Here is a 27,946-nt window from a genome sequence, read left to right as displayed (position 1 = left end):
GGAAAGCTATGAAGGTGAAGGACATACAGCAGCCCAGATCCATCCAGGACAAGATGTTTTTCGGTTTGAGGGTCTGCCAGTTAATGAAACTTTAAGACAGCTCGTTATGGATGAGTGGAGTGAGGTGGAAAACATTTATCTATTTCTAGAGAATTTAAAGACATTTTCTGCTGAAAAAAGATGCCTGTTAAGTTTTGAGAGCAAATTCCTAAGACTGATGTACAGGTAGCTAAAATGGTTGAAAAGACTTCCCTCCCACTTAAAGACTCCACATAACTCCAATGCAAAGGCAGATGAGCTTCTTAGGAAATCATGGAAGACTGCATATAACATCCTGGAAACAAATATTGCTGCCACTTCTGTAGCTCGGTCAATATACGTTTGACATAATCAACTATATACAGTTGAGTTGTCAGCAGCACTTCTTATGCCCAACCAGGGCTGGACAGGAATCCTGCATCGCCTAATGTGGTCTGGATTAGCGATGAGCGAGCCTACTCGGCCACGTCCCTTTTTCGCCCGAGTACCACGATTTTCGAGTACTTCCGTACTCGCGCGAAAAGATTTGGGGGGCGCCGTGGGCTAGTGGGGGGGAGAGGGAGAGAGAGGGCTCCCCCCTGTTCCCTGCTGCTACCCCCGCTCCACCACGCCTCCCACACCCCCCGGCACCCCCCGAATCTTTTCACCCGAGTACGGAAGTACTCGAAAATCGCGGTGCTCGATCGAGTAATTACTCGAAACGAGTACGTTCGCTCATCTCTAGTCTGGATGCAAAGCAGCTCAAAGTACAAACAGTCCAAAGAATAGAGATGAAGGCAGCAGTAGCTGTGCAAATAAAGAGTTCCTTTTATTCCTCCCAACACAAACAGACGACGTTTTGGCTCAGTGAGCCTTTGTCAAGTAACACAATCAACTAGAATGTTATTTAAAATAAAGGACTTCTAGGGAAGATATTATTCAATGCCTTTGTCTGCTTAGAATGGCTATGGGGTTTCTGGTAGATGCATTTGCAGAGACCATGAGATTTGGGGCGAAGAATGCGATATTTGATAATTCAGCAAAATGAACTCTTTGGCTGAAATCCTGGACTGAGCATACTGTTGCTTTATTCCCTTTGAAGGGGAGTATGTGTTCGATCTGGAACTTGACAAAATATTAGAAAAGACAGCTGATAGAAAGAAGGTATTTCTGAGGATAAGCAACCTGAAATAATCCTTCTTTTCGTAAACCTAGATTGTAGTGTAGGGATCCAAAGAACAAGGTAGATTGTCCTATTCTAAGGGAGGAAGCGGTAGGAGCTTTCTCCTTAATCTACGATAGCCAGACAGTGATGTAGGACCAGTGGGGGTCCGACATCATTCCTATTTCTAGGAATCTTGGAGTCAGATAACTAATAGCGTACAGTTTCCTCAGATGAACGTTTTCTGTCCTGCCCCTCCCCAATAGGTTCTCTATTACTCCCCAACAATGCTCCTTCCATCAGAAGAAATTGGAGGAGGGTATATACAGATTATTATTGATGAGTGCAGTTCTTCTAATCCCCATTGAGGAGCTAGGATTAGTTCATTATTCTATTCTTTTTCCAGTAGGCAAGCCATATGGTTCATATAGAACTCAATCTAACATGGTAGTAGATATGGCTGCTCACTTTAGAAAGGAAGGAGAAGCTGTTCTCTATTTGGATGATTTCTTTATCTTAACAAATTCATCAGAAACCATGAATTACCACTTAGAAAAGTTATTGTCTTTTCTCCAGCCTAGGTTGGATAATTAAACTTGAAAAATCCAATTTTTTCCCAAATACCCAGAGAATATTTCTTGGGGTCCTCCTGGATTCAGGTTTAAGACAGCTATTCAGTCCCAGATGTAAAGAAGAAACAATTATTAAGTCCTTGCTAGCCTTTCAAAAGAAAAACAGGACCACCCTAAAGGAAGCAATGAGCATGCTTGGTTTGATTACTTCTTCCTTAGATAAAAAGTTTAATTTAACCATTCACATTAAAAAAATCCCTTATCTGGTGAATAAACACTATGAATCTTAGGAAAGTAATTCAATAGATTACATCTCCCTTTGTATTAGTAATGACAGATCCAAGTCAGGTTGGTTGGGGCGCTCAGGTAGCAGACTATTTTCAGGGATCTTGGACAGAGCAGGTCAGATCTCAGTCTTCTATTTATAGAGAATTGAGAGAAGTTTTGGAAGCCCTTAACCAGTCAGAAGAACTATTAAGGGGAAAACGTATAAAGTTTTTTCTGACAGTGTAACAGCTGTATCTCTTATTCATCATCAGGAAGGTACCAGATATCCTCAACTCCAAACTCCTGAAGCAAAAATCTTTTCCTCGGCAGAAATTACAGTAACATCTCTTAGTGGTGCTTCTAAAAGGATTCCAAAATGCTGTGGCAGACTACTTGAGTTGGAAGAAAATAAACCCAGGAGAATGGTCACTCCATTGGAGGCCTTCCAAATGATCATAGAACAGTGGGGACAGCCTCAAATTGATCTATTTGCAACGAGAAAAAAACTCAAAATTGCATACGTTCTTTTCCTTAAACCAAAGAGACAACCTAATGGGCTTGGGTGCGTTCTCCCAACCATGGGACATTGATCTGCCTGTGCCTTTCCCCCATTCCCTTAGTTCTGTGCAAAAATACAGGAAAGCAGCACTACAGTTTTTCTCATAGCTTCGTTATGGTCCAAAAAAACCTGGTTCCCCTAATAACATCTCTTTCAGTCCAAAAACCCATTCCTTTACAACTTGGGCCCCCTGTCCACGGCCGCGGAGGAATATCGCTAGCGATATTCCGCTGCAGGCGAGGATGGGGGAGCACTGTCAGGTCTCCGAGGTGAGTCTGTCTGATAGATAGGCTCACCGTGGAGAATCACAGCAATCGCAGCATGCTGCGATTTAAATTCCGCGAACAGAGAATCGCTATGATTCTTCACTCGTGGACGCCGGCACTGCGCTTTCCATAGCAATGCTTTGGAAAGCTTTGCAGAGCGTGATTTGCGGGCGATTTATCACCCGCGGATCATTGCCCGTGGACAGGCAGCCTTAGGCAGGACCTTTTATTTCATGGTCAAGTTTATTGCCAGGAGATTAAGATCATAAGACTAGCAGCTTGAGTCCTTAAAATCAAAGAACCAAGGTCTTTCTTGTGAGGTAATAAATACCATGCAGGAGAGAACGGATGCTCAGCTGTTAGAAACCTCTGATCCCTACTGTTTAACCCTTTACATGTCACGGTCAGTGCGACCATGGTATGTGAATCAAAGAAAAAAGTTAGTATATCATGAAAAAAAATACAAAAAACATGGCAAAAATAGCTATCTCGCTGAACAAAAAAACGGAATAGAAAGTGATTAAAACATTGGATGATAGTATTAAAATATTCAACTCCTCCTGCAAAAAATAACCCCTTACACAGCACAGTTGATAAAAAAAAGAAAACTGTTAAGGGTCTCTGAACGCATTTTTTTTAAGTTGCAAAAGAAAAAACATATGAATTTAGTATTGACATAATGGTACTGGCCTGTAAAGTTAATTTAACATATTATTTATACTGCATGGTGAATGCTGTTTAAATAAACATAATTACAATCTAGAATTGCAGATTAAACAATGCTTTTTTGCATGCGCATCGGCATATTTTACTGTATTTTTTGTGCACACAGAGTATGTTCATTAGCGAATAGCAGAGGAACGCACCCTGATTTAAATGGCTATTTAGCCTAATGACTCCATATTTGTTCTTTTTTTACAGAATTGTGCAGTGTTTTGCGCATCTGTGCACACATGGCTTGCGCATTTTCACATGTCTCATAGAATTTTACGGGGGCCCTTTGTGCGCAAATGTGCCTAAAATAGAGCAGGTCCTATTGTATGTGTGAAGGAGCCATAAGACTGTATGTTCCACACAGCAAATACAGCAGATGAACTTGTGGCTGATTCTCCACAAACCACACAGCAGCCAGTGGTCACACTACCAATAATGCGGTTTGTGCGGACATTGGCTGCCACACATGGGTGGTGTTTAAGCCACTAGCGATTTTTGCAGTGTATGGTACCTAATACAAGATTTCTGTTACTTCAAAATTTGACACAATATTTTGAGGCCAAGGGTCACATGACTTAGCCTAAGTTTTCATAGCATTTTCTGTTAGATTTCCAGTAATAGAAATTCTTTGATTAGTGCTTAAAGGGGTTTTCCAAGGAGAGAGAAAATTACACGATCCAGTATGGCCAGTTTTCGGCTCTGAGTCACATGGTATAGATCTTCTACCCTCCCCTGGGGATAGTGACATCATTGCAGGGGGCTGGCCGACTGGCTCATTTCAATAGCTACAGCAGCCCATTCTGACAACTGATGCAGGAACAGAGAAGGGGGATAACTTAGTTATTGAAATAACCCAGTTAGCCAGCCCCCTGCAATGATGTTGTCAATGAGAGGGAGGAGGAATAATAGATATCACATGACCTGGTGTTGGAACTGGGCTGGAACTGGAGGTGCCAGGTCTGCTGGACCCAGAGTACAAAAATAAACTGTTTCGCTCTTAAGGGATTTCAGTGCTCTATAGATCTTCTAGTTTTAGAAGTTATTGGCTTTCTATTTCGATTGTAGACTTCAGCAATATATCTTTCAATACATATCAGAAAATCATATTGTCTGGATTTCCCCTTTAAGTTATGTTCCTTGTGCACTTGCAATATTTTAATTAAAATGGTAATTGAAGGAAACTAAATGTTAATTTTACTGCAAACCATTGGAGTAGAAAATTGAGGTAATTTTGTATGCAATTAAATGCTGAAAAATTGAATTTCTGCATTCAGGGTAATTTGCTTACTTAGGTAAAGTAATTTACAGATTAAGAAGTAAAAAAACAAGGTTCTAGGAAAAATGTAAAGCCAAGGTTTTGCAAATGCAAAAAACTGCTAAAAATAAGAAAGAGTAGGTAAAGTTATACATGATTTACAACACAAATCTAAAAAAACCAGAACAGATACTCATACTGTCTAGTGGGTTTCCCGCTGTCTATAAGGGCTCTTCACATGGAGGAATTCGCACAGCTAACTTACATGCGCAAAAAAATTGTGACTATTAGAACCAATGGTTTCCTCTGGAAACGTTCAGACAAAGGAATTTTAGCCGCGCAAAAAACTTGCACCTAAAAAGAACGGACATCAGTGACCAAAATTCACAGAACTCAAATTCCTTGCTGCATGAAAAGATAGGACCTGACCTATCTTAGGTGCGCGATGCAGAGGAGTTTCCATAGACTCCTACAGGTGCTGGATAACAAAGGAGGGGGGAGGGAGTGCTGCCACGCCACTAAATCCAGAAGCATTTTTTAAAAGTCCCACTGTATACTCCTGTCAGTCCCGTGCAGATAAGAGGACTCTCTGGGGGTTCCCTTCATCTATGCAAGGCTGGAAGGAACCCACTTCATCCCTGGGAACTCCTTTCATCTCTGTGGGGCTGGAGAGATATCCCCTTAGAGGAAGAGAGAGATTCCCCTGCAGGGGAGCTGGAGGGATTTCCTTGCTACAGGGGAATCCCTCTCTCCTTGCTAAGGGGATATCCCGCCAGCTCCCCTTCAGGAGAATCCCTCCATTCCCACTGAGATGAAGGGAGTCCACAGTGATAAAGGAAAGCCCCGCAGGGCTTTTCTTCATCTCCCTCTCCTTTTGGAGGAACAGAGCTTTTTTCAGCAACATGCAGCTCCCAATCATGTGAATGGGCAATTTCAATGCTAATTAAGCTTGGGACTTGATAGTAGAAAACTGTCCATTCATGCGATTTTCTTGCAAGATAGCTGCAAATTTTTTTGCGCGGCTAACTCCTTTTTCATGCCCATGTGAATGAGCTCTAAGTCTGCTTTGCAAACTTTCATTAATGGGGTTGTCTGAGTTGTAACATCTTTCCGTGCAAAAACATAAACCAGGCGCGACTGCTGCTATAAACACAGACCAGAGCAGGGGATCGAGCCATGGAGTGGTCACAGCGGGAGTCGGGAGAGGTGAGTAGATCACTATTTGTTATGTTAGTGCAGGGGGAAGGGGCTGCCCCAGAATGTTACAACTTGTCCTTTTAGGCTTGATGATTATATCCATTTTAATTTTGCTTCATTGTATTCGGCACCACCAGATGGAAATACAGGGCCACTTATAGATCAGCATAAAAGAGGCCTTTTATATATATTTATATGTTGCCATGCTTCAATTAGCCGTTACTTATGTTCTAATATTGCCAGTTTCCCCGCAATGCTAGAAATATTAACAATAAGAATGATGAACAGCTGTAGATTTACAGCTATGAAAATCCATTTCCAAAAATGAAAATTGCTTCTCTTTGATTCTAACTAAAACTAAACAGTGACTGGAAAATATTGAATACCCATTTTACTTGAGTTGAATTTCCATATTTTTTCCCAAGCAAATAACATTTTAAGCTGTCATAAATTCATACACTGAATGTATTTTGTTAAAATATGTTTAACCCCTTTCCTGACATATGATGCACATATACTTCATGTTGCAGGGAAGAGTATGGAGTCGGCTCAGGACCTGAGCAACAACACAAAACTAGTTAAAAAAGAAGAAAAAAAATTGTAAAAGCAGTAAAACATATTAAAACTATATCAATTTGGTATTACCTTAATCTATAATAATATACTTGTACTAACCCTCAGAATAAGTTTGATATTTGAACCACACAGTGAAGGCCGTAACATCAAACCCAGTACAGTAGTAATAATCTTTATTTGTATAGCGCCAACATATTCTGCAGCGGTTACAAAAACAGGGGGCTACAGAAAAACAAAAGTACAAAAATCCAAAACCACGGTTACATAGTAATCAGTTGATGGAAACAGTAGGGGTGAGGGTCCTGCTCCAACGAGCTTACATACTACAGATAATAAGGTGATACAGAAGGTCAAAGGGCTGGAGATGTGCACGGTATGACGAGGTGGAGAGTGTGGGATGCTATACACAAAGCAATAGTCAGACTAAAGCCATGTGATGACTGAATCGGTATGACTGCAGGGGGAGGTTGATCGCGGCTAGCAGGGATTGCTGTCACTAGGACAGGGAGCATGTTATCAGGTGGAGTACAGAGGGGTTTAGTTTAGGAGATGTGATATGCCTCCATGAAGAGATGCGTTTTTAGGGCACGCCTGACGTTTTGTGTGTCGGGGATTGCCTGGATAGTAGCATGGGGGTAGCACATTCCAGAGGACTGGTGCTGCTCAGGAGAAGTCTTGGAGGTGAGAATGAGAGGTTCGAATTAAAGGAGCACTTAGTTTGATTTCATTAGCGAAACGAAGGGCCCAGGCTGGGTGGTAGATTGATATGAGGGAGGCAATGTAGGGTGGCGCAATGCTATGGAGAGCTTTATGGATGAAGGTAGTGAGTTTAAATTGAATTGTGTATTTAACAGTCAGCCAGTGCAGTAACTGGCACAGGGCTGAGGCACCGGAATAGTGGCTGGACAGGAAGATAAGCCTGGCTGCCGCATTCAGGATGGGTTGGAGAGGGTAGAGTCTTGCGTGGGGAAGGCAGATCGGCAGCGAGTTGCAGTAATCGAGCCGAGAGTGGATAAGGGCAACAGTGAGCGTTTGTAGCGTTGCCATGGTGAGCAAAGGGATGGATACTCGCAATGTTCTTTCAGCACATTAAATGGTGCTATTTTAAAAATATAATTTGCCAGTAGTCAGGTAAAGGTTTTATGTCCAGCCTTATCTAGTCTGTCTTGTCAGTATGTATTGATCCTTCCTTTTGTAGTCTGTGTTTATGTCTCCTGGTTTGTGTCTATCTGCCTGGTTCACAATCCAGTATTGTATGTTTAGCCTCTTGTCTGCATCCCAGTGCCCTTGGGATATCAGGGACAGTATCACAGTCAAGGAGGCCAGGAAGATTAACTGAGAGCTACATAACATAGTAAAATAGTATGTAAGGCCGAAAAATATGTCCATCCAGTTTAGCCTATTAATCCGCAATGTTGATCGAGAGAAAGGCAAAAAACTGCCAATGAGCTAGAAGCCAATTTTCCCCATTTAAGGGAAGAAATTCTTTCTTGACTCCAATCTGTCAATTGGAACAATCTCTGGATCAACAACCCTTCTGAAGTTATTATAAGGAATAGTAGTATCTGATGTTAAGGGATAGTGTGAGGGGGAGGAAAGGGAAGGTAATAGGGAAAGCTACCATAGGGACAGCGTTTTTTTCTTGTTCTCATTGTGGCTCCATATCATCTCCTCCAGTCTCCACTGCCAGTCTCATTATATAAATCATCATCATACTGGCTACTATGACCCTCTGATACTGTCATTAAATAGTGAGTCCCTAGTATAATTTGTGTGTTACTGCATCAATACCTGTTTCATCTCTTTCTTACGATATCAGTAAAAGGCGAAGTCTAGTTCTGCAGTTTAGCGTCCAGCTGATGTCATTATACACCCAGCACCCAGTAAAAATAATGTCAGAACCCACCCACTTTGTGCTTAATGCTGCTGGCAACCATAGTACAGTTAATGTCATGACAACCCATATTAACACCCCAACAGTCACGTTAAAATTCGAAAACTGCTCCCGAATATGTGACTTTTTAAATTGTAGACTTTGAATTTATGTCTTATGTCAATGGTCGAGGGAGTGCTGATAAGTATTGAATCTTACCCAGAAAAAATTGAGCTCGAAAGCTGTAAATTGCAGCGTGTACTTGTCTATTTGTCTATAACCAACTAAGGCCTTAGTCAGACGGGCATTTTTAGCCGCGATTTGCGCATGCGCATGCGTCCGGCGATTTTATAAAACCATTGCTTTGCAATGGTATCGGACACATGAGCGCTTTTTATGCGCTCGTCCGATAAATTATAGAACAGAAATCGCAGATCACACCTATCTGCGATCTGCGATTCCTGTTCTCTTCTCTATATGCGCTCAATGGGGCCGGCGGCAGCAGCGCCGACCCCATTGAGAACATATAGAAGACAAATCATTCTTCTCTGCCACAGCTGTAACAGCTGTGACAGAGAAGAACGATGTTTGCCCATTGAATTCAATGGAGCCGGCAATACAGCCGCTCCATTGAAAGCAATGGGCTGCCGGCGTGCGCGGGGTGAATTGTCGGGAAGGGCTTAAATATATAAGCCCTTCCCTGCAATTCATCCTAAAATGTGTTAAAATAAAAAAAAATTGTATACTCACCTTTCCGCTGCAGCCGGAGTCCAGCCGCGGCCGCTGTCAGTTCTCCTGAACTGCTTCTCGGCACTATTCAGCCGGCGGGGCTTTAAAATCCCCACCTGCTGAATGATCTGCCTCTGATTGGTCACAGCCCTGACCAATCAGAGGCAGGTTTCACTCACACACCCATTCATGAATTCATGAATGGGTGAGTGACTGCTGCCTCTCAGCGCTGAGCCAATCAGGGGCAGGTCTGACTCACATCCATTCATGAATTCATGAATGGGTGTGAGTGAGACATGCCTCTGATTGGCTCAGCGCTGAGCCAATCAGGGGGCAGGTCTGACTCACACCCCCTTCACACCCACTGCAGGACGGCCGCGGGGAGCTCCGGCTGCCGGGAGAAGGTGAGTATATATATATTTTTTATTTTTACACATTTTAGGATGAATTGCAGGGTAGGCCTTATATATTTAAGCCCTTCCCGACAATTCATCCCGGGCTCGCCCGCAGCGCATTGCTTTAAATGGAGCCGGCTCTATTGCCGTCTCCATTGAATGCAATGCGCTGGACAGCTCCGGCCCGTTTCTAATGAAACGCGGCTAGGAGCAGATTTTCGGGCGATTTGCGGGCGACTTGCGCGCACCGTTCACGCGATTTGCGGATGCGCATCCGTCATGCGATCCGCAAATCGCGTGAAAAAACGCCCGTGTGACTAAGGCCTAACTATGATTTTACCTTATCTTTTTTTTCCAGTCCGAAATGAACATGTCAGAATCTTCAAAGACGTTCAGTGTGGAAGAACATAGGACCATAATCAAGTTCCTGAATCTCCAAGGGAAAAGCGCAAAGAATATGCATGATGAAATGTCACAAACTTTGGGTGACAGCGGCCCTTCATATGCAACAGTTTAACGTTGGCTTGCAAATTTTAAAACTGGCCATTTCAGTTTTGAAAGTAAGAAACCCAGTAGAAGGCCTGTCTCTGTCTCCTTGTCTGCAAATGTGAAAGCCATCCATGACATGATCATGGAGGACCACCGAATATCAACCAAAAGTATTGCTACATATCTGGGGATGGGGATATTATGTGAGAGATGTGGTGCCATTATCCACAATGACTTGGGAATGAGAAAACTTACAGCCAAGTGGATCCCAAAACTTTTGATAACTGAACAGGAGAGGAGACGTATGGAGACATTGGTGGCTGCTTTGGAGCATTTTGCAAGAAATGAGTCAGATTTCCTGGATAAACTGGTGACTGGTGATGAGACATGGATCTACTGTTATGATCCAGAGACAAAGGAACAGCCTAAGAAATGGAGGCACAGTGGTTCCCCAAGGCTAAAGAAGTTCAATGTTCAAGGGTCAGTGCAGAAGCAAATGGCAATCATTTTTTGGGATAAGAAGGGAGTTCTGCTTGTGGCTCCCTTTGCTGTATGCAGATAACAGCGGGTGGTCTGTTATCTGCATATAGCTCCATTGTTCTCCCTGCTATCAGCTGGCCGGCCTAACAATGGTTTTTATGCTGAACTAAAAATCTTCGCTCATTGTGTGTAAATGTGCTCTAAGGCTAAATACTTATCACTATAGCCTCCTAGTTAACACAGAACTCAATTGCCTTAAATGCATTTTTAACCCCTTAGTGGCATTACTAATTTTGAACTTAAGAGCCACTAAATTGTATATGCTTATGTGTTCCATAGGTCACAACAAGTGTTGAACAATTAATGAAATATTCAAGTGTGGAGTACCCACCCAATTTTCCAAAAAATTCCAAAGACAATTCTCATCAGTTACCTCTGTTCTTCATGGTGCCAACATTAAATATAAATGGGGCTTTTCTACTGAGCTTACCGGTACCGATAGCAGCTTCTGTGACTGACAGACTGTCTCTCCTGAACAAGGGGGACATTCCTGTTGATCAAGCTGAACCTCCTTCAACAAGTAGGCCTGTACCTCAGATTACACAAGAATGGTCCTCCGCTGGTAAGAATGGTCATCATCCCTAAGTGATAGGTACTTTCATGATAATGTTATCTTTTTGTACTTTTTTTAAATATTTCCTTACTTTAATACTTAATTTGCATTATGGAACTATTCACGAAGTTTGGATATGTTAATACCCCAAAATTATTATTCGTCTTTCTTGCAATGGACACTAGATGAACACTATTATAGTACTTTTCAGGTTTTTTTTCTATTTATTCTGTTACTTTTGTTTTTGTTATATTATTGAGAGGTCTTTCTTTATGTTACGTGTCCACCACTCTGTCTGCCATGAAGTCAGCACAGTTTTTTTGTTTATATCATGCCTATTACTATTTTTTCATTAAATGCTAAGGGCTTGAACAGTCCATTTAAATGCAGTTTACTATGGTGCAAGGCCCTCAATATGCTGACATACTCAAGAAACGCATTTTATAAAAGATAACTAGAGATGAGCGAGCACCAAAATGCTCGGGTGCTCGTTACTCGGGACGAAATTATCATGATGCTCGAGCATTTTTGTATATCGCCGATGCTCGCTAAGGTTTCCATTTCTGAAAATCTGGGCAATTCAAGAAAGTGATGGGAACGACACAGCAACGGATAGGGCAGGCGAGGAGCTACATGTTGGGCTGCATCTCAAGTTCCCAGGTCCCACTATTAAGCCACAATAGCGGCAAGAGTGCCCCCCCCCCCAACAACTTTTACTTCTGAAAAGCCCTCATTAGCAATGCATACCTTAGCTAAGCACCACACTACCTCCAACAAAGCACAATCACTGCCTGCATGACACTCTGCTGCCACTTCTCCTGGGTTACATGCTGCCCAACCCCCCCACTGCACGACCCAGTGTCCACAGCGCACACCAAATTGTCCCTGCGCAGCCTTCAGCTGCCCTCATGCCACGCCACACTTATGTCTATATATAAGTGCGTCTGCCATGAGGAGGAACCACAGGCACACACTGCAGAGGGTTGGCACGGCTAGGCAGCGACCCTCTTTAAAAGGGGCGGGGCGATAGCCCACAATGCTGAACAGAAGCAATGACAAATATAATCCTGTGCCACCGCCATCAGGAGCTGCACACGTGGGCATGGCAATGGGGAACCTATGTGCCACACACTATTCATTCTGTCAAGGTGTCTGCATGCCCCAGTCAGACCGCTGTTTTTTATAAATAGTCACAGGCAGGTACAACTGGGAATCCCCAACTCCGCAATGGGAATTCCGTGTGCACCCACAGCATGGGTGGCTCCCTGGAACCCACCCGCTGTACATAAATGTATCCCATTGCAGTGTTCTGGACAGCAGAGCTAATGTCAGATTAAATGCAGGTGGGCTTCGGCCCACACTGCATGCCCCAGTCAGACTGGGGTTCTTTAGAAGTGGACACATGTAGTTACAACTCCGTGTGGACCGACAGCATGGGTGGCTCCCTGGAACCCACCGGCGGTACATAAATATATCCCATTGCAGTGCCCAGCACAGCTGATGTAACATCAGCTGTAATGCAGGTGGGCAAAAAATTAATTGGATTACACTGTAGGCGAGGGCCCCCAAAAATTGGTGTACCAACAGTACTAATGTACGTCAGAAAAATTGCCCATGCCCAACCAAGAGGGCAGGTGAAACCCATTAATCGCTTTGGTTAATGTGGCTTAATTTATAACTAGGCCTGGAGGCAGCCCAGTTAAAATAAAAATTGGTTCAGGTGCAAGTTTCAACGCTTTAATGAGCATTGAAAGGTATAAAAATTGTTTACAAAAATTATATGACTGAGCCTTGTGGGCCTAAGAAAAATTGCCCGTTCGGCGTGATTACGTCAGGTTTCAGGAGGAGGAGCAGGAGGAGGAGGATGAATATTATACACAGATTGATGAAGCTAAAAGGTCCACGTTTTTGATGGTGATAGAGAACAATGCTACCATCCGCGGGGGCAGCCTACGTATTGTTTAGGTATCGCTGCTGTCCGCTGGTGGAGAAGAGAAGTCTGGTGAAAACCAGGCTTTGTTCATCTTGATGAGTGTAAGCCTGTCGGCACTGTCGGTTGACAGGCGGGTACGCTTATCTGTGATGATTCCCCCAGCCGCACTAAACACACTCTCTGACAAGACGCTAGCCGCAGGACAAGCAAGCACCTCCAGGGCATACAGCGCGAGTTCAGGCCACGTGTCCAGCTTCGACACCCAGTAGTTGTAGGGGGCAGAGGCGTCACGGTCGTGCGTGCGGCTACGTACTCCCTCACCATCCTTTTACAGTGCTCCTGCCGACTCAGCCTTGACTGGGGAGCGGTGACACAGTCTTGCTGGGGAGGCAGAAAGCTGTCAAAGGCCTTAGAGAGTGTTCCCCTGCCTGTGCTGTACATGCTGCCTGATCTCTGCGCATCCCCTGCTACCTGGCCCTCGGAACTGCACCTTCGGCCACTAGCGCTGTCGAATGGGAATTTTACCATCAGTTTGTCCGCCAGGGTCCTGTGGTATAGCATCACTCTCGAACCCCTTTCCTCTTCGGGTATGAGAGTGGAAAGGTTCTCCTTATACCGTGGGTCGAGCAGTGTGTACACCCAGTAATCCGTAGTGGCCAGAATGCGTGTAACGCGAGGGTCACGAGAAAGGCATCCTAACATGAAGTCAGCCATGTGTGCCAGGGTACCTGTACGCAACACATGGCTGTCCTCACTCGGAAGATCACTTTCAGGATCCTCCTCCTCCTCCTCCTCAGGCCATACACGCCGAAAGGATGACATGCAAGCAGCATGGGTACCCTCAGCAGTGGGCCAAGCTGTCTCTTCCCCCTCCTCCTCATACTCCTCATGCTCCTCCTCCTCCTCAATGCGCTGAGATATAGACAGGAGGGTGCTCTGACTATCCAGCGACATACTGTCTTCCCCCGACTCTGTTTCCGAGCGCAAAGCGTCTGCCTTTATGCTTTGCAGGGAACTTCTCAAGAGGCATAGCAGAGGAATGGTGACGCTAATGATTGCAGCATCGCCGCTCACCACCTGGGTAGACTCCTCAAAGTTTCCAAGGACCTGGCAGATGTCTGCCAACCAGGCCCACTCTTCTGTAAAGAATTGAGGAGGCTGACTCCCACTGCGCCGCCCATGTTGGAGTTGGTATTCCACTATAGCTCTACGCTGCTCATAGAGCCTGGCCAACATGTGGAGCGTAGAGTTCCACCGTGTGGGCACGTCGCACAGCAGTCGGTGCGCTGGCAGATGAAACCGATGTTGCAGGGTGCGCAGGGTGGCAGTGTCCGTGTGGGACTTGCGGAAATGTGCGCAGAGCCGGCGCACCTTTCCGAGCAGGTCTGACAAGCGTGGGTAGCTTTTCAGAAAGCGCTGAACCACCAAATTAAAGACGTGGGCCAGGCATGGCACGTGCGTGAGGCTGCCGAGCTGCAGAGCCGCCACCAAGTTACGGCCGTTGTCACACACGACCATGCCCGGTTGGAGGCTCAGCGTCGCAAGCCAACGGTCGGTCTGCTCTGTCAGACCCTGCAGCAGTTCGTGGGCCGTGTGCCTCTTATCTCCTAAGCTGAGTAGTTTCAGCACGGCCTGCTGACGCTTGCCCACCGCTGTGCTGCCGTGCCGCGCGACACCGACTGCTGGCGACGTGTTGCTGCTGACACATTTGTTTGCGAGACAGAGGTTGCGTAGGAGGAGGAGGAGGGTGGTTTAGTGGAGGAAGCATACACCGCCGCAGATACCAGCACCGAGCTGGGGCCCGCAATTCTGGGGGTGGGTAGGACGTGAGCGGTCCCAGGCTCTGACTCTGTCCCAGCCTCCACTAAATTCACCCAATGTGCTGTCAGGGAGATATAGTGGCCCTGCCCACCTGTGCTTGTCCACGTGTCTGTTGTTAAGTGGACCTTGGCAGTAACCGCGTTGGTGAGGGCGCGTACAATGTTGCAGAAGACGTGGTCGTGCAGGGCTGGGACGGCACATCGGGAAAAGTAGTGGCGACTGGGAACTGAGTAGCGCGGGGCCGCCGCCGCCATCATACTTTTGAAAGCCTCCGTTTCCACAACCCTATACGGCAGCATCTCCAGGCTGATAAATTTGGCTATGTGCACGTTTAACGCTTGAGCGTGCGGGTGCGTGGCGGCGTACTTGCGCTTGCGTTTCAACACTTGCGCTAGCGACGGCTGGATGGTGCGCTGAGAGACATTGGTGGATGGGGCCGAGGACAGCGGAGGTGAGGGTGTGGGTGCAGGCCAGGAGACGGTAGTGCCTGTGTCCTGAGAGGGGGGTTGGATCTCAGTGGCAGGTTGGGGCACAGGGGGAGAGGCAGCGGTGCAAACCGGAGGCGGTGAATGGCCTTCGTCCCACCTTGTGGGGTGCTTGGCCATCATATGTCTGCGCATGCTGGTGGTGGTGAGGCTGGTGGTGGTGGCTCCCCGGCAGATCTTGGCGCGACACAGGTTGCACACCACTGTTCGTCGGTCATCTGCACTCTCAGTGAAAAACTGCCAGACCTTTGAGCACCTCGGCCTCTGCAGGGTGGCATGGCGCGAGGGGGCGCTTTGGGAAACAGTTGGTGGATTATTCGGTCTGGCCCTGCCTCTACCCCTGGCCACCGCACTGCCTCTTGCAACCTGCCCTGCTGCTGCCCTTGCCTCCCCCTCTGAAGACCTGTCCTCAGTAGGTGTAGCAAACCAGGTGGGGTCAGTCACCTCATCGTCCTGCTGCTCTTCCTCCGAATCCTCTGTGCGCTCCTCCCTCGGACTTACTCCGATTACTACTACCTGAGTGATAGACAACTGTGTCTCATCGTCATCGTCCTCCTCACCCACTGAAAGGTCTTGAGACAGTTGCCGGAAGTCCCCAGCCTCATCCCCCGGACCCGGGAACTTTCAAAAGGTTGGGCATTGGTCACGACAAACTCCTCCGGTGGGAGAGGAACCATTGCTGGCTATTCTGGGCAGGGGCCTGGGAACAGTTCCTGGGAGTCTGCCTGCTCCTCAGAATGTGTCATTGTAATGGAGTGAGGAGGCTGGGAGGAAGGAGGAGCAGCAGCCAGAGGATTCAGAGTTGCAGCAGTGGACGGCGTAGAACTCTGGGTGGACGATAGATTGCTGGATGCACTTTCTGCCATCCACGACAGGACCTGCTCACATTGCTCATTTTCTAATAAAGGTCTACCGCGTGGACCCATTAATTGTGAGATGAATGTGGGGACACCAGAAACGTGCCTCTCTCCTAATCCCGCAGCAGTCGGCTGCGATACACCTGGATCAGGAGCTCGGCCTGTGCCCACACCCTGACTTGGGCCTCCGCGTCCTCGCCCGCGTCTACGTCCTCTAGGCCTACCCCTACCCCTCAGCATGGTGTATTACCAGTAGTGAGGAAACAGAATGCTGTAATTAAATGTGCCGCTTATTGGCCTGTGGTTGGAGGCTGACTTCGCTTACGGAACGCACAGCAGAGCCAGGAAATAATTTTGCGCAAGCCTGCTGTAACACTTAGCTGGCTGCGTATGAATTAGGAGGACAACTACACCCAGCACAGACCCAGTACACTGAGGACAGTCACAGGCAGCCCAAATAGATTTTTTTTCCCAAATGTTTTTGGAAAGGCCCACTGCCTATATTCAATAAATATATGTCTTCTGTCCCTGCCTCACCACTACTGGCCCTGGAGTATGTAAAATAACTGCAGACTGTTGCACTGTGGACAGGAATACAGCGGTGATGTAACAGCCAACACAGAGCCAAGAAATAATTTTGCGCAAGCCTGTTGTAACACTTAGCTGGCTGCGTATGAATTAGGAGGACAACTACACCCAGCACAGACCCAGTACACCGAGGACAGTCACAGGCGGCCCAAATAGATTTTTTTTCCCAAATGTTTTTGGAAAGGCCCACTTCCTATTTTCAATAAATATATGTCTTCTGTCCCTGACTCACCACCACTACTGGCCCTGGACTATGTATAATTACTGCAGGGCGCAATGCTCTGCACGGCCGATATACAAAAAAAAAAAATGTGCAACACTGCAAAAAGCAGCCTCCACACTACTGCACATGGTTAGATGTGGCCCTAAGAAGGACCATTGGGGTTCTTGAAGCCTAAAATACTCCTAACACTCTCCCTATAGCAGCTCCGGCACCAGCAGCACTGTCCCTGAACTATGTCAGAATGCATCTGTGGCGAGCCGCGGGAGGGGCCGATTTATATACTCGGGTGACACCTGATCTCGCCAGCCACTCACTGCAGGGGGGTGGTATAGGGCTTGAACGTCGCAGGGGGAAGTTGTAATGCCTTCCCTGTCTTTCTATTGGCCAGAAAAGCGCGCTAACGTCTCAGAGATAAAAGTGAAAGTAACTCGAACATCGCGTGGTACTCATCACGAGTAACGAGCATCTCGAACACGCTAATACTCAAACGAGTATCAAGCTCGGACGAGTACGTTCGCTCATCTCTAATAAGCACCCTAAATGCTCATCCTGATTCTGCGCATCTTTTTTTACTTCAAACCCTGATAGAAAAAAAAATAAAAGACTATTAACTGCAGTCAGTAATTTAGTGTAATTTTCTTAGCAGGACTTGCCCTTTGAAAATCGAGTAAAATTAGAATAAAACAAGAAGGCAGCACAGTAGTGGGAAAGATACTCATGCATTTCGAGCTTGAACTTTAACAGCTCTTAATCACATGTGAGTAGATTCATACTGTTGCGACTGCAAGTATTTTTATTATTGAATGTTCAATTCTGCTCTAATCAAAACTACAACTTACAATAATTTCTAATTCTGTTTATATTATTTTACAATACATACATATATATTTCACCTTTACAATAGTATATTTGAGGCTACAGTGTACAATGCTTAGTATATGCCTTGGAAAGCCTATGGTCACTGTGTTGTGAAGCAACAGTAATTAAATACAGTGGCCTAAATATTTCTTATCATTTCCAGCACAGAGAATTTACTGATTCACAGCCATCAGTTATCTTGTACTTGGGGAGCTGACATACTTTAGTAGGGCTGAGCTTTGTACTGTGTTTGCAGAGGCATGATAAATTGTCAAACAAACCAACATTATTGCTTCCCTTATACCATACATTCAAAGTTTCAAGATCATTCTTTACTGTCAGAGATTTTAATGTTTTGCGGAGATTTCATATTAGGTTTTATTAAATATTGTATTGTGCATTTTTCCTTTCTAATGTTACATCAGTTGTGTTCACCTAAAAAGATGGAAGAAGAGACACTTTATTAGAGACAAGCATCTAGCAGCGTGTTGGACCTCCTGTCCTTGGGCATTCAGAAATGCAACAATTCATTGTAGCATTGAATTGTTCTGCAGGACTATTGGCCGATGCGGATAAAATAGTTTCTTGCAGTTGCTACAAATTAGATAGAGATTAGAGATGAGCGAATGTGCTCGTTTAGAGCAATTACTCGGTCAAGCATCGCTTTTTTCGAGTAACTGCCTAATCGGGCGAAAAGATTCGGGGGGCGCCGGTGGGGAGTGGGGGAGGAAAGAGAGAGAGAGCTCGCCCCCTGAATCTCTTCACCCGAGTAGGCAGTTACTCGAAAAAAGCAATGCTCGATCGAGTAATTGCCTAAACGAGCACGTTCGCTCATCTCTAATAGAGATACAATTTATGCTGCTTTTGCCAAATTTTGACCTATTAGCGTAGCGCAACAGAAATCTGGTTAAATATGATCAGGCCATGTTTTTCCACTGCTCAGTGATTCAATTTATGTGTACTTTTGCCGACTGCAATCTTGCCTGGTGACCGGGCCCCGTTCAAAATCGCTCAGATCATTAGATTTTTTTGTTCGAATGTGGATTCTCACTGAAACCAATCTATAGAAATATACTTAACCCATTCCCGCTGCAGGGCGTAAGTTTACGTCCTGGGAGCGGGGTACTTCCCGCAACAGGGCGTAAACTTACGTCCTGCAGATAGCGCGGGATCACATATGATCCAGCGCTATCCCGCAGCGGGAGCCGGCTGTCAGTCACAGCCGGCGTCTCGCTGCAGCAGCGGGGGGACATCAGAGATGCGCCCGCCACTTTTAACCCCTTCCCTGCCGCGATCTAAGTAGATCGCGGCAGGGGAAGAGTTCACAGCGGGAGCGCGGCTCCCTCTGTGTCTCCGGCCGGAACTCGCGATGTCATCGCGAGAGCCCGGCCTGTCACCATGGCAACAGGACGCCAGACACTGGCGTCCTGAATTGCCTATGCCTGAGATCGCTGTATGAGCGATAAGGCATGGGAGAGCAGTAGCTCTGCCATGCCTTATACCAGCGATCATCAGGGCAGTGGTTAAAGTCCCTCTAAGGGACACAAACAGTGTGAAAAAAAGAAAGATTTAAAAAATGAATTAAAAAAAATGTAAAAAAAAAAGAGTAAAAAACCCATTTTTTATGCTTTTTCTCAGATTAGCATAAAAAAAGGTAAAAAAAAAATAAAACCCCACATATTTGGTATTGTCGCGTCCGTAACGATGCGTACAATAAGTTGCACATGCTTTTGATTGTGCACCGAAAAAAACGCTTAAAAAAAAGCTAAAAAACTGAGGCAAAATGCTCATTTTTAGCATTTTGCCTCACTAAAAACGCAATAAAAGTGATCAAAAAAGTCGTATGTACGCTAAAATGGTACCAATAAAATCTACAGCTCGTCTCGCAAAAAATAAAAAAGTTACGTGACTTTGAATGCAGCAATTTAGAATAGAAAAAAGATTTCCAAAAAAAAGGGTTTTTATTGCAGAAAAGTGGGAAAACCTAAAAAAAATGTTAGAATTTTGGTATCGTTGTAACCGTACCGGTCTGCAGAAAAAATGGAAAGTCTCATTTATGCTGCATGATTAACGGTGTAAAAAAAAAATAAAAAAATCTATGGCAGAATTGATGCGTTTTCTCTCTCTGCTATCATTAAAAAAAAAAAAAAAATTTACAATATAGTCTATGTACCCAAAATTGGCATCGATAAAAACTACAGTTCGCCACGCAAAAAACAAGCCCTCATACGGCCGCGTCCACGGAAAAATAAAAAAGTTATGGCTTTTGAAAAATGGAGATGGAAAAATACCAAAAAATCGCTTGGTCCTCAACGCCAAAATAGGCCATGTCATGAAGGGGTTAATTTTATGCTGCACTCTGGGATTCCATGTTTAAGTTACATACAGGAAAGCTTCAATCTATTCTGGTCAGACCCCTGTTACTTATGTATCTTGATAATGGTACATGTTTAGGGATGGGAAGGCCCCGAGAAAAAAAATGGGAGAAAAACTGTTTATTTCCCTTTTTTTCCAAAGCCATTTTTTATGTTAAATAGTTTGAATACCCTATTATTTATCATTGAAATAGAAAATATTCTACAAGTGAAAAAAATAGTTTTCCCCCAATTTTTCAATTTTTATTCTAGGCGTTCCCATCCCGATACACATCAAATTCACTTTTTCAACAACCAACCTAAAACTAGTAGTGACTCCGCATTGTCCTCTATACTATACCTTATTACTATACAGACATTTATTATCTTTCCTCATATTAATTTATGAAATATGGCACCACTAAACCATAAGTGTTACATGATCTATATACAATATGTACAATACCCTGCAGCACTGTACCAAATAAACAGGAAAATACATTGATATTTAAATAAAGTCTACTTATTCTAAAGCAGAAAGATTAAATGACCACCATTACATAAATGCTAGTCTTCTTACAACTTAAAGGGGTTTTCCAGGAAGATAGTATTGATAACCTATCCTTAGCTCAGTAACAGTTGATTGAATAGGGGCCATCGCTTGGACCCTGGCCGATCAACTGATTGGAAGCTGCTCCCCCGACCTGTGTGTATTGACCAGCTCTTGTAATTGCAGTCGCAGATCTCATTAAAATCAATAGGGGCTTCACCTGAAGTTACAAGCACAGGCCACTGCACAGGGGATCCAGCTAACTGCTTCCGCTCCATATCCCTGTCTCTTGTGGTGCTGACAGTGGACAGCTTATTGGCCAGGGTCCGAGCGATAGACCTCAGCCTATCAAATATTGATGATGTAACCTGAGGATTTACCTGGAAACCCTTTTAAGTAAGAAGAACAAAAAAATCCCTCCCTAAAATGTGCCAACCAGAGAACACATATCTACTCTCACTATTAAAGGGGTGTTGACATAAAGAAAGGCTCTTCTATCATCCACTGGGGTCACTGCATGCTATACAGGGGGAGAGATGACAGGCAGTGATATTACAAGTTCATGTAATTCCAGAACATTTTTTCTTACCACTAAAGATTTGACTATACCAGTAATTTACAAGTTTTGACTCATCAAAGGTAATTGCTATACAATGTAATATATTAATCTCATTCTCTTAATCTCACATTACCATGAGTGCATCATTATACTTTGTATACCGTATGAACACACATTGTTCATTCTACAGTACTCATATGAGATGAACCAAAAGCCACATAATAACAGTAATATTACACTGGTCTACATCAAATTTGCTGATACTTGATCTTTGTAGATTTCTATGTGCTGAATTCAAATATCATATTCGTTTATTCCAGCCAGGTCCAGTTTTCCGAGAAATCGATGATATTTTTAATTATTTGTCTATTGAACAGATATGACATACTGCATATGATTGACATATGAAATAAATTAACTAGAATCTGAAGACTGAATAAAAGAGATATCCATGATTCATCTTTTCAAATTAGATTAAATAAACAGAGAGCTAGAACTGATAAATAAGATTGGACTCTTTCATCATTCCAGCACATAAACAGAGGAAGTATTATACTGTACATTAATCCTATTTCAGTATGACTACTTCAATAGACAGTTAACATCCTATTAATTCAATAGGTAGTTATTTTTGTAAAAAGACGGTGCGAGGCAAAAATACAATAAACTGCACAATATAAATAGTCCTACAGAGTAGAAGCCTGTAGATGTAAGTCATGGCCTATATCGTGTGTCTACAAAGAAAGAGATCAACATTGTGCCAAGAAGAATCTAGACACTTTTCACTTTATATGATTAAGTAACATTTGATTGATTAGCCTAGATACCATATACTATGTTTTATAGTTGTAGGCTCATTGTTACACATTCCAACACTAATATACTATCTTGTCAAACTTACAGGTATATCTTACATGCTAGTATGTAACATGGTAGGACGTACCTTTAGCAGATAGCTATAGTTAAAGCATTTGATGTAGGTTACTTCATTTTTTCTTTTTAATGAAGATATCAACTATTCTTAAAACGGATCGTGGAAAATGCAAGAACAATCCAGATATCTTCTGTTATATATGCGGTTGTTTTATGACATCCAAACACAGGACAAACATATTGGAATTTGTTGAAAAAGTTCACCAAGCACATTTTGGGGTGAAATTGCGTGACCAGGACAAACCTTGTGTGCTGGACAAACATAAAGTATGCAGGACATGTGCAGAAAATCTCAGACAGTGGACTATAGGTTTAAAGTGAAGAGAAGTTTAAAGTGTGTATTACTGAACAATGGAAATAAGTTAGCTTCCATTCCTATTGCTCATGCGGTGCATATGAAAGAAACTTATGAATCCATGAAATAAGTTTCACGGATTCATAATGTTTCAGCCAGTCACTTAAGCAGAGTTGAATGATCTTGAATGAGATCTGGATCTGCCAAAGTCATTAACAGAATTGCTTGGTTCAAGTCTGAAGGAGAAGAATCTGTTGGCTTCTGGTACTACAGTCATGAATTGCAACAGAAAAATATCTTTTGAAATATGACTGAGCAACTAGTGTACTGCATTGATGTCAAAGGACTAAATAAGTCAATGGGATGTATCTGGCACATGACTAGAGGATCTTTATTACCAGGTCTAAGAGAAGTTTAAAGTCTGTATTGCTGAACAATGGAAATAAGTTAGCTTCCATTCCTATTGCTCATGCGGTGCATATGAAAGAAACTTATGAATCCATGAAATTATTCTTCAAAAAGCCAAATACATTGACAATTGTTGGCAATTGTGTGGTAACCAAAGGGGTAATGGATGGTTCGAGGACAAGATGGTTATACAAAATGTGCTTGGTTTTTGTGCCTTTAAGATAACTGAGCAAAGACTAAAGATTGGACAAGGAAAGAGTGGGGACAAAAATATTAAGAATGAGCCACAAATAAAAAGTTGCCCTCCCCTTCCCTCCATATAATGGGGACTGATGAAATAGTTTGTTAAGGCTTTGGATAAAGATTATGAGGGTTTTAAGTACCTATGTTATACATTTTCTGCTCTTTCACACAACAAGATGAAAGCTGGTATATTTGATGGCCCTCAAATTAGGAATCTAGTCAAAACAGAATTTGTGAACACCATGAAAGGATAGAAAAGAAGAAAGCTTGATCAGCTTTTTCTGACATCACCGGAGTGTTAGGTTGGTGTCACATGGGCGTATTGTCATTGGGCATTGCACATGTGTGCAATTGTCCCACATACAACACGCGATACCAATAGTACATTGGTTTGTATTGGGCCACTCACACTTGCTATTTTTTTGCGCCCATTTTACTCATGCAATCAAAATTGTGGCATGCTCTATCCTGGCACATATTACACGTTCATACATGCCAAGATAGTGCATGGGGATTGGCGGCATGCAGCAAGTATGCATATCATTGTTTACTTGCTGTGTGCTGGCACGCGAGAGATGCGCACGCATAATGCTGGCACACACGTTCATGTGAGCCAGGCCTTAAGATGCATTTCCTCCACAGCCTTCTAAACTTCTTCCCCCCAAATCTTGGAGCTCTGAGTAAACAGCAAGCCGAACGCTTCCTCCAGGACATTAGGACCCTGGAACTCAGATATTAAGGCATGTGGGACAGAAACATGATGGCAGACTACTACTGGTCTTTGCAGCATGACAACCCTGATCATATCAATTCCAGAAATTCAAAAAACGGAAAATTTGTGACAATTCGTTATTTACAGAACTATTGATCTTTTCTTTACAAACTTATTTTTTTGTACTAGACCAATATTATTTCTTATTATGTTCTTCACAAGTTTGGTAATTCCTCAATTTAAACTAAATAATGTGTAAACAAACATTTCTCATTTGTAAAAAATGTAGATCTTATGCATCATTTATGACTTCATAATTGGAATCAGCACCTTCAAATTATATAGGATCAGTACAAATAGTTGTGTCAGCACAAAAAAAATCATATGTAGACCTATGTAACGTTACATAAAAGAATTCATGGTGTAGTCATGAAATTGCATACTGTGGAAAGGTGAAAGAAGCCACTAAGTAAGTAGTCTTGTAATCTGTACTACAAGCAAACAACCAACAGCAGCAGTGTTTGATGTAGAGTGCTTCCTGCCAAAGCAGACCTTTAACAACAAGCTATAAATATGACATCTGAGGCTTAGAAGGGAACCTAAAGAGAAACATGAGATAGGTGGAGTATGCACTGGAGAAGACAAGACTGATGATGACAGAAGAACTGCACCAAAAAAAGTATCAAAAGCAGAAGCAGAACATTTAATGCCCTACAAAAAACACATCCTAAGTTTTATTAAACACCATTTTTAAGTAGGAGACACTTTCACGCTCAATATCTATCTATCTATCTATCTATCTATCTATCTCTCTCATATCTATCTATCTATCTATCTATCTATCTATCTATCTATCTATCTCTCTCATATCTATCTATCTATCATCTATATATCTATCATGTATCTAATATCTATATATCTATCATTATCTATCTATCTCATATCTATCTATCTAATATCTATATATCTATCATCTATCTATCTATCTATCTCACATCTATCTATCTAATATTTCTATATCTATCATCTATCAATCTATATCTATCTATCTATCTATCTATCTATCTATCTATCTATCTATCTATCTATCTATCTAATATCTATATATCTATATCATCTATCTCAAATATATCTATCTAATATTTATATATCTATCATCTATCTATTTATCTATCTCATATCTATGTATCTATCTATCTATACTGATGTATAAAACTTCCTGTAGTTCAGTTGACAGCTGCTTGCACCTAGTTTTTATTACTTTTTTACAAGTCCAGTCTCCTAGCAGGTGCATACAACTGGAGTTTTAGAACAGCAAACACAACCCTCACATCATAACAGCTGCCTGGTCTAGCAAGAGGAATATATGTTTCTAGAGCAGCATGTGCTCAGTCTTACCATACTCTTCCCTCCTAAAGTCTTGTCCAAAAGAGTCTTATTTTTCTTCTCAAAATCCATTTAAAAAGTAAGTCCTTAGTGAAGTGAGCCCATCTTGCTACTTGTTAGTTATCACTGTTCTTCTCCAGCCACAGCACTCCCGGACTGTCCTACAGATAACTGCTTGTTAACACTGCTTTCCAATTATAGGTCCATGAGGCACACAAATAGTACTGAGTCCCGGGAGAAAGCAGGCAGCTGGCTCCAGATAACAATTCACATAAAGCCATGCTCAGTTTTCAAGTTATACTTTCTCATTTATATCGGGACACTTAAATAACTACATTATTGTGATTTTCTTCTGTGGACAATGGGCAAACAGATTAAAAATGTATGTGATAGCTAAAATGTTTTCCCGCATGTAACTTGTTGTTTCATAAGATTGAATATAAAGACCTGCTAAAAATAAAGGAGTAAATTTAACTGTGCTTTACTGCCCATGCCAGAGGAGCAATGTGTTGGCAGGCTGGTTGTTTTATGACATGCTGCAGCAGAAGGTTGGTCATCTCTTGTATGTTCTCCCTTTACTATCATACTTAACATTTGGTAAGTAAGGATATATGCTCTTCTTAAAATGCCATTAGACACGAACAAAAGATTTTGGTGGCTTCAAATCTCACAGCAAAATCAAATTGTGCACATACTGTAGATCGATGACAGCACAACATGGCAAATCACACAATTTTCTAGCATGTTGTGTCAGATCATGTGACACTTCAAGCTGCCGCCTCATCCTGCAACACCATCATGATCAAGTAAATAATAGTCCAAAGTCACTGACTTTTCAAACAACTTGTGCTTATGATAGCCAAGGTGATAACTGGCAAAAGTGATAATTATTTTAGTTAACTAACAAGACATTTTTGTACTGACAAATCGCTCAAAAGTGCTGACCACCAAGAGTCTCCCTTCCTTATAATTTGCTGTGTTTTGTCAAGTGAAGTCCGTGTCTAGTAATAGTGATAGCAAGGCAAATAACAAGAAATGGATATGGATGTTTTCATAGGCTGCCCATAGATGTCTGTGGAAAGTAGAGTGGGGAAGAGGAGTGAGAGAGAAGCAGACTCAGACAGATGTGCTGCTGCATCTAACAGTAAGTTGTTCTGTCTCACAGCTACTGAGATTACATCTACACTGCTCAGTACTGCTGTATAATGACCTCTGTGATTCCGTTACATATGAGGGTTTGCTAAAGAGCATTAGACAGCAGCATCTGCTAAATTCTCCACGTGCAGTATATAGAAGACATCATAACAGTTTGTCTCCACCCACCAGCTAAGGGACAATCAAAAAATAAAGGTGGAGCTTGCAGAGGTGAAAAAACTGGTGAAAATTGCCATATACAAGTCATACAATGACTAGATATAATGTTATTCCTCATGTACACATAAGGCAGCTTAATCTAAAAAGTAATCTGAAAAGTCAGGTATGCTTTAAAGCTTGAAATCAGTTGTAAGGGGAACACCCTGTTATTCAACCTACCCTCTTATAGTAAAATTGTGTGCTTCAGTTTAAATGTTATTTTTGACATGTTTATTAAAACAGGCTAGTGGGCTGCCCTGTCAGAATCACTGGATACTAAAAAACAATTGGCTGCTAGTTTGCAAGAAAAGAAGGAACAGGAAGAAAATAATAGCAAATAAGGAAGATGGAACAATACCTCGGCAGCACCACCTATGGGATGGCAGCATTCCTAAAAATAAATGTCCGACCCTTTATACAGGTCTTAACAATGATTGGGAATTGAAAACCAAGCTAGAATACCATACACAGGCAGCTGTTTCAGGGTTTTTGCCCCTCATCAATGTGCAGTAGGATCCTGGCTTGGCTAGTGAGAGGCCTATGACGTGAGTCAGGAAGGGTAGCATCACTCCTTAAGAAGAGCACCTAGAAGGTGAGTGAGGAGACTTATAAGGCTATTCATGCTCCTCTGGGAAATATATGCAAATAAAGAAGATGGAACAATACCTCTGCAGCGCCACCTATTGGATGATAGCATTCCTGCAAATCAATGTCCAACCCTTTATACAGAATAGAATCTTTAGAACAATGATTGGTAATGTAAAACCAATCCAGAATCCATACAGAGTCAGCTGTTTCGGGGTGTTTGTGCCTCATCAGTGTGCAGTAGTTTTCAGCAGTGGGCAGTGTTATGTAGGATGTGGCAGTGGCAAACTGAAGCAGCTTATCCTATTTTTTTTAATAAAAATAAACTTTCATTTAATGAACTTATAATAATGCTTTCGCTCCATATGAGAGCACATGTACTTTAAACGTCGCAAACTAACTCAGAATAAAAAGTAATCCATTTGATTTCTGTTTTTAAATGGAAATGATAGTGCAGACTGCTGTGCTGCTCTTTCCCTGAAAGAAAAAAAATCAGAAAAGGCACTTACATTTTTTTAATTATAGTCAATGGATGATGGAACTGAATGGAAAGGTTTCTGTTTGGACCTCTGGTGATGTCACTATCATATGATCAGGGGGCAGAGTTCAGCAGTGTAGATGATAAACTCTGTGAAGGA

At 43.0% G+C, this 27,946-nt stretch overlaps 1 protein-coding gene across 4 annotated transcripts in view; it reads right to left on the bottom strand.

The window, feature by feature from the left end:
• MLIP (muscular LMNA interacting protein) overlaps nucleotides 1–25,551 on the bottom strand; it is a 213,292-nt gene extending 187,741 nt beyond the window's left edge. For all 4 annotated transcript variants that reach the window (XM_066603905.1, XM_066603915.1, XM_066603920.1 and 1 more), the window contains exon 1: nucleotides 25,383–25,551. In XM_066603905.1, the coding sequence (XP_066460002.1) occupies nucleotides 25,383–25,442 (60 nt within the window). In that variant the 5' untranslated portion in view covers nucleotides 25,443–25,551. The remainder of the gene's footprint in view (nucleotides 1–25,382) is intronic.
• Between the last annotated feature and the right edge of the window lie 2,395 nt (nucleotides 25,552–27,946).

Source organism: Eleutherodactylus coqui, chromosome 1 (genome assembly GCF_035609145.1).
Source record: "Eleutherodactylus coqui strain aEleCoq1 chromosome 1, aEleCoq1.hap1, whole genome shotgun sequence".
Classification (NCBI taxonomy): domain Eukaryota; kingdom Metazoa; phylum Chordata; class Amphibia; order Anura; family Eleutherodactylidae; genus Eleutherodactylus; species Eleutherodactylus coqui.
This window is presented reverse-complemented; position numbering and strand designations above follow the sequence as displayed.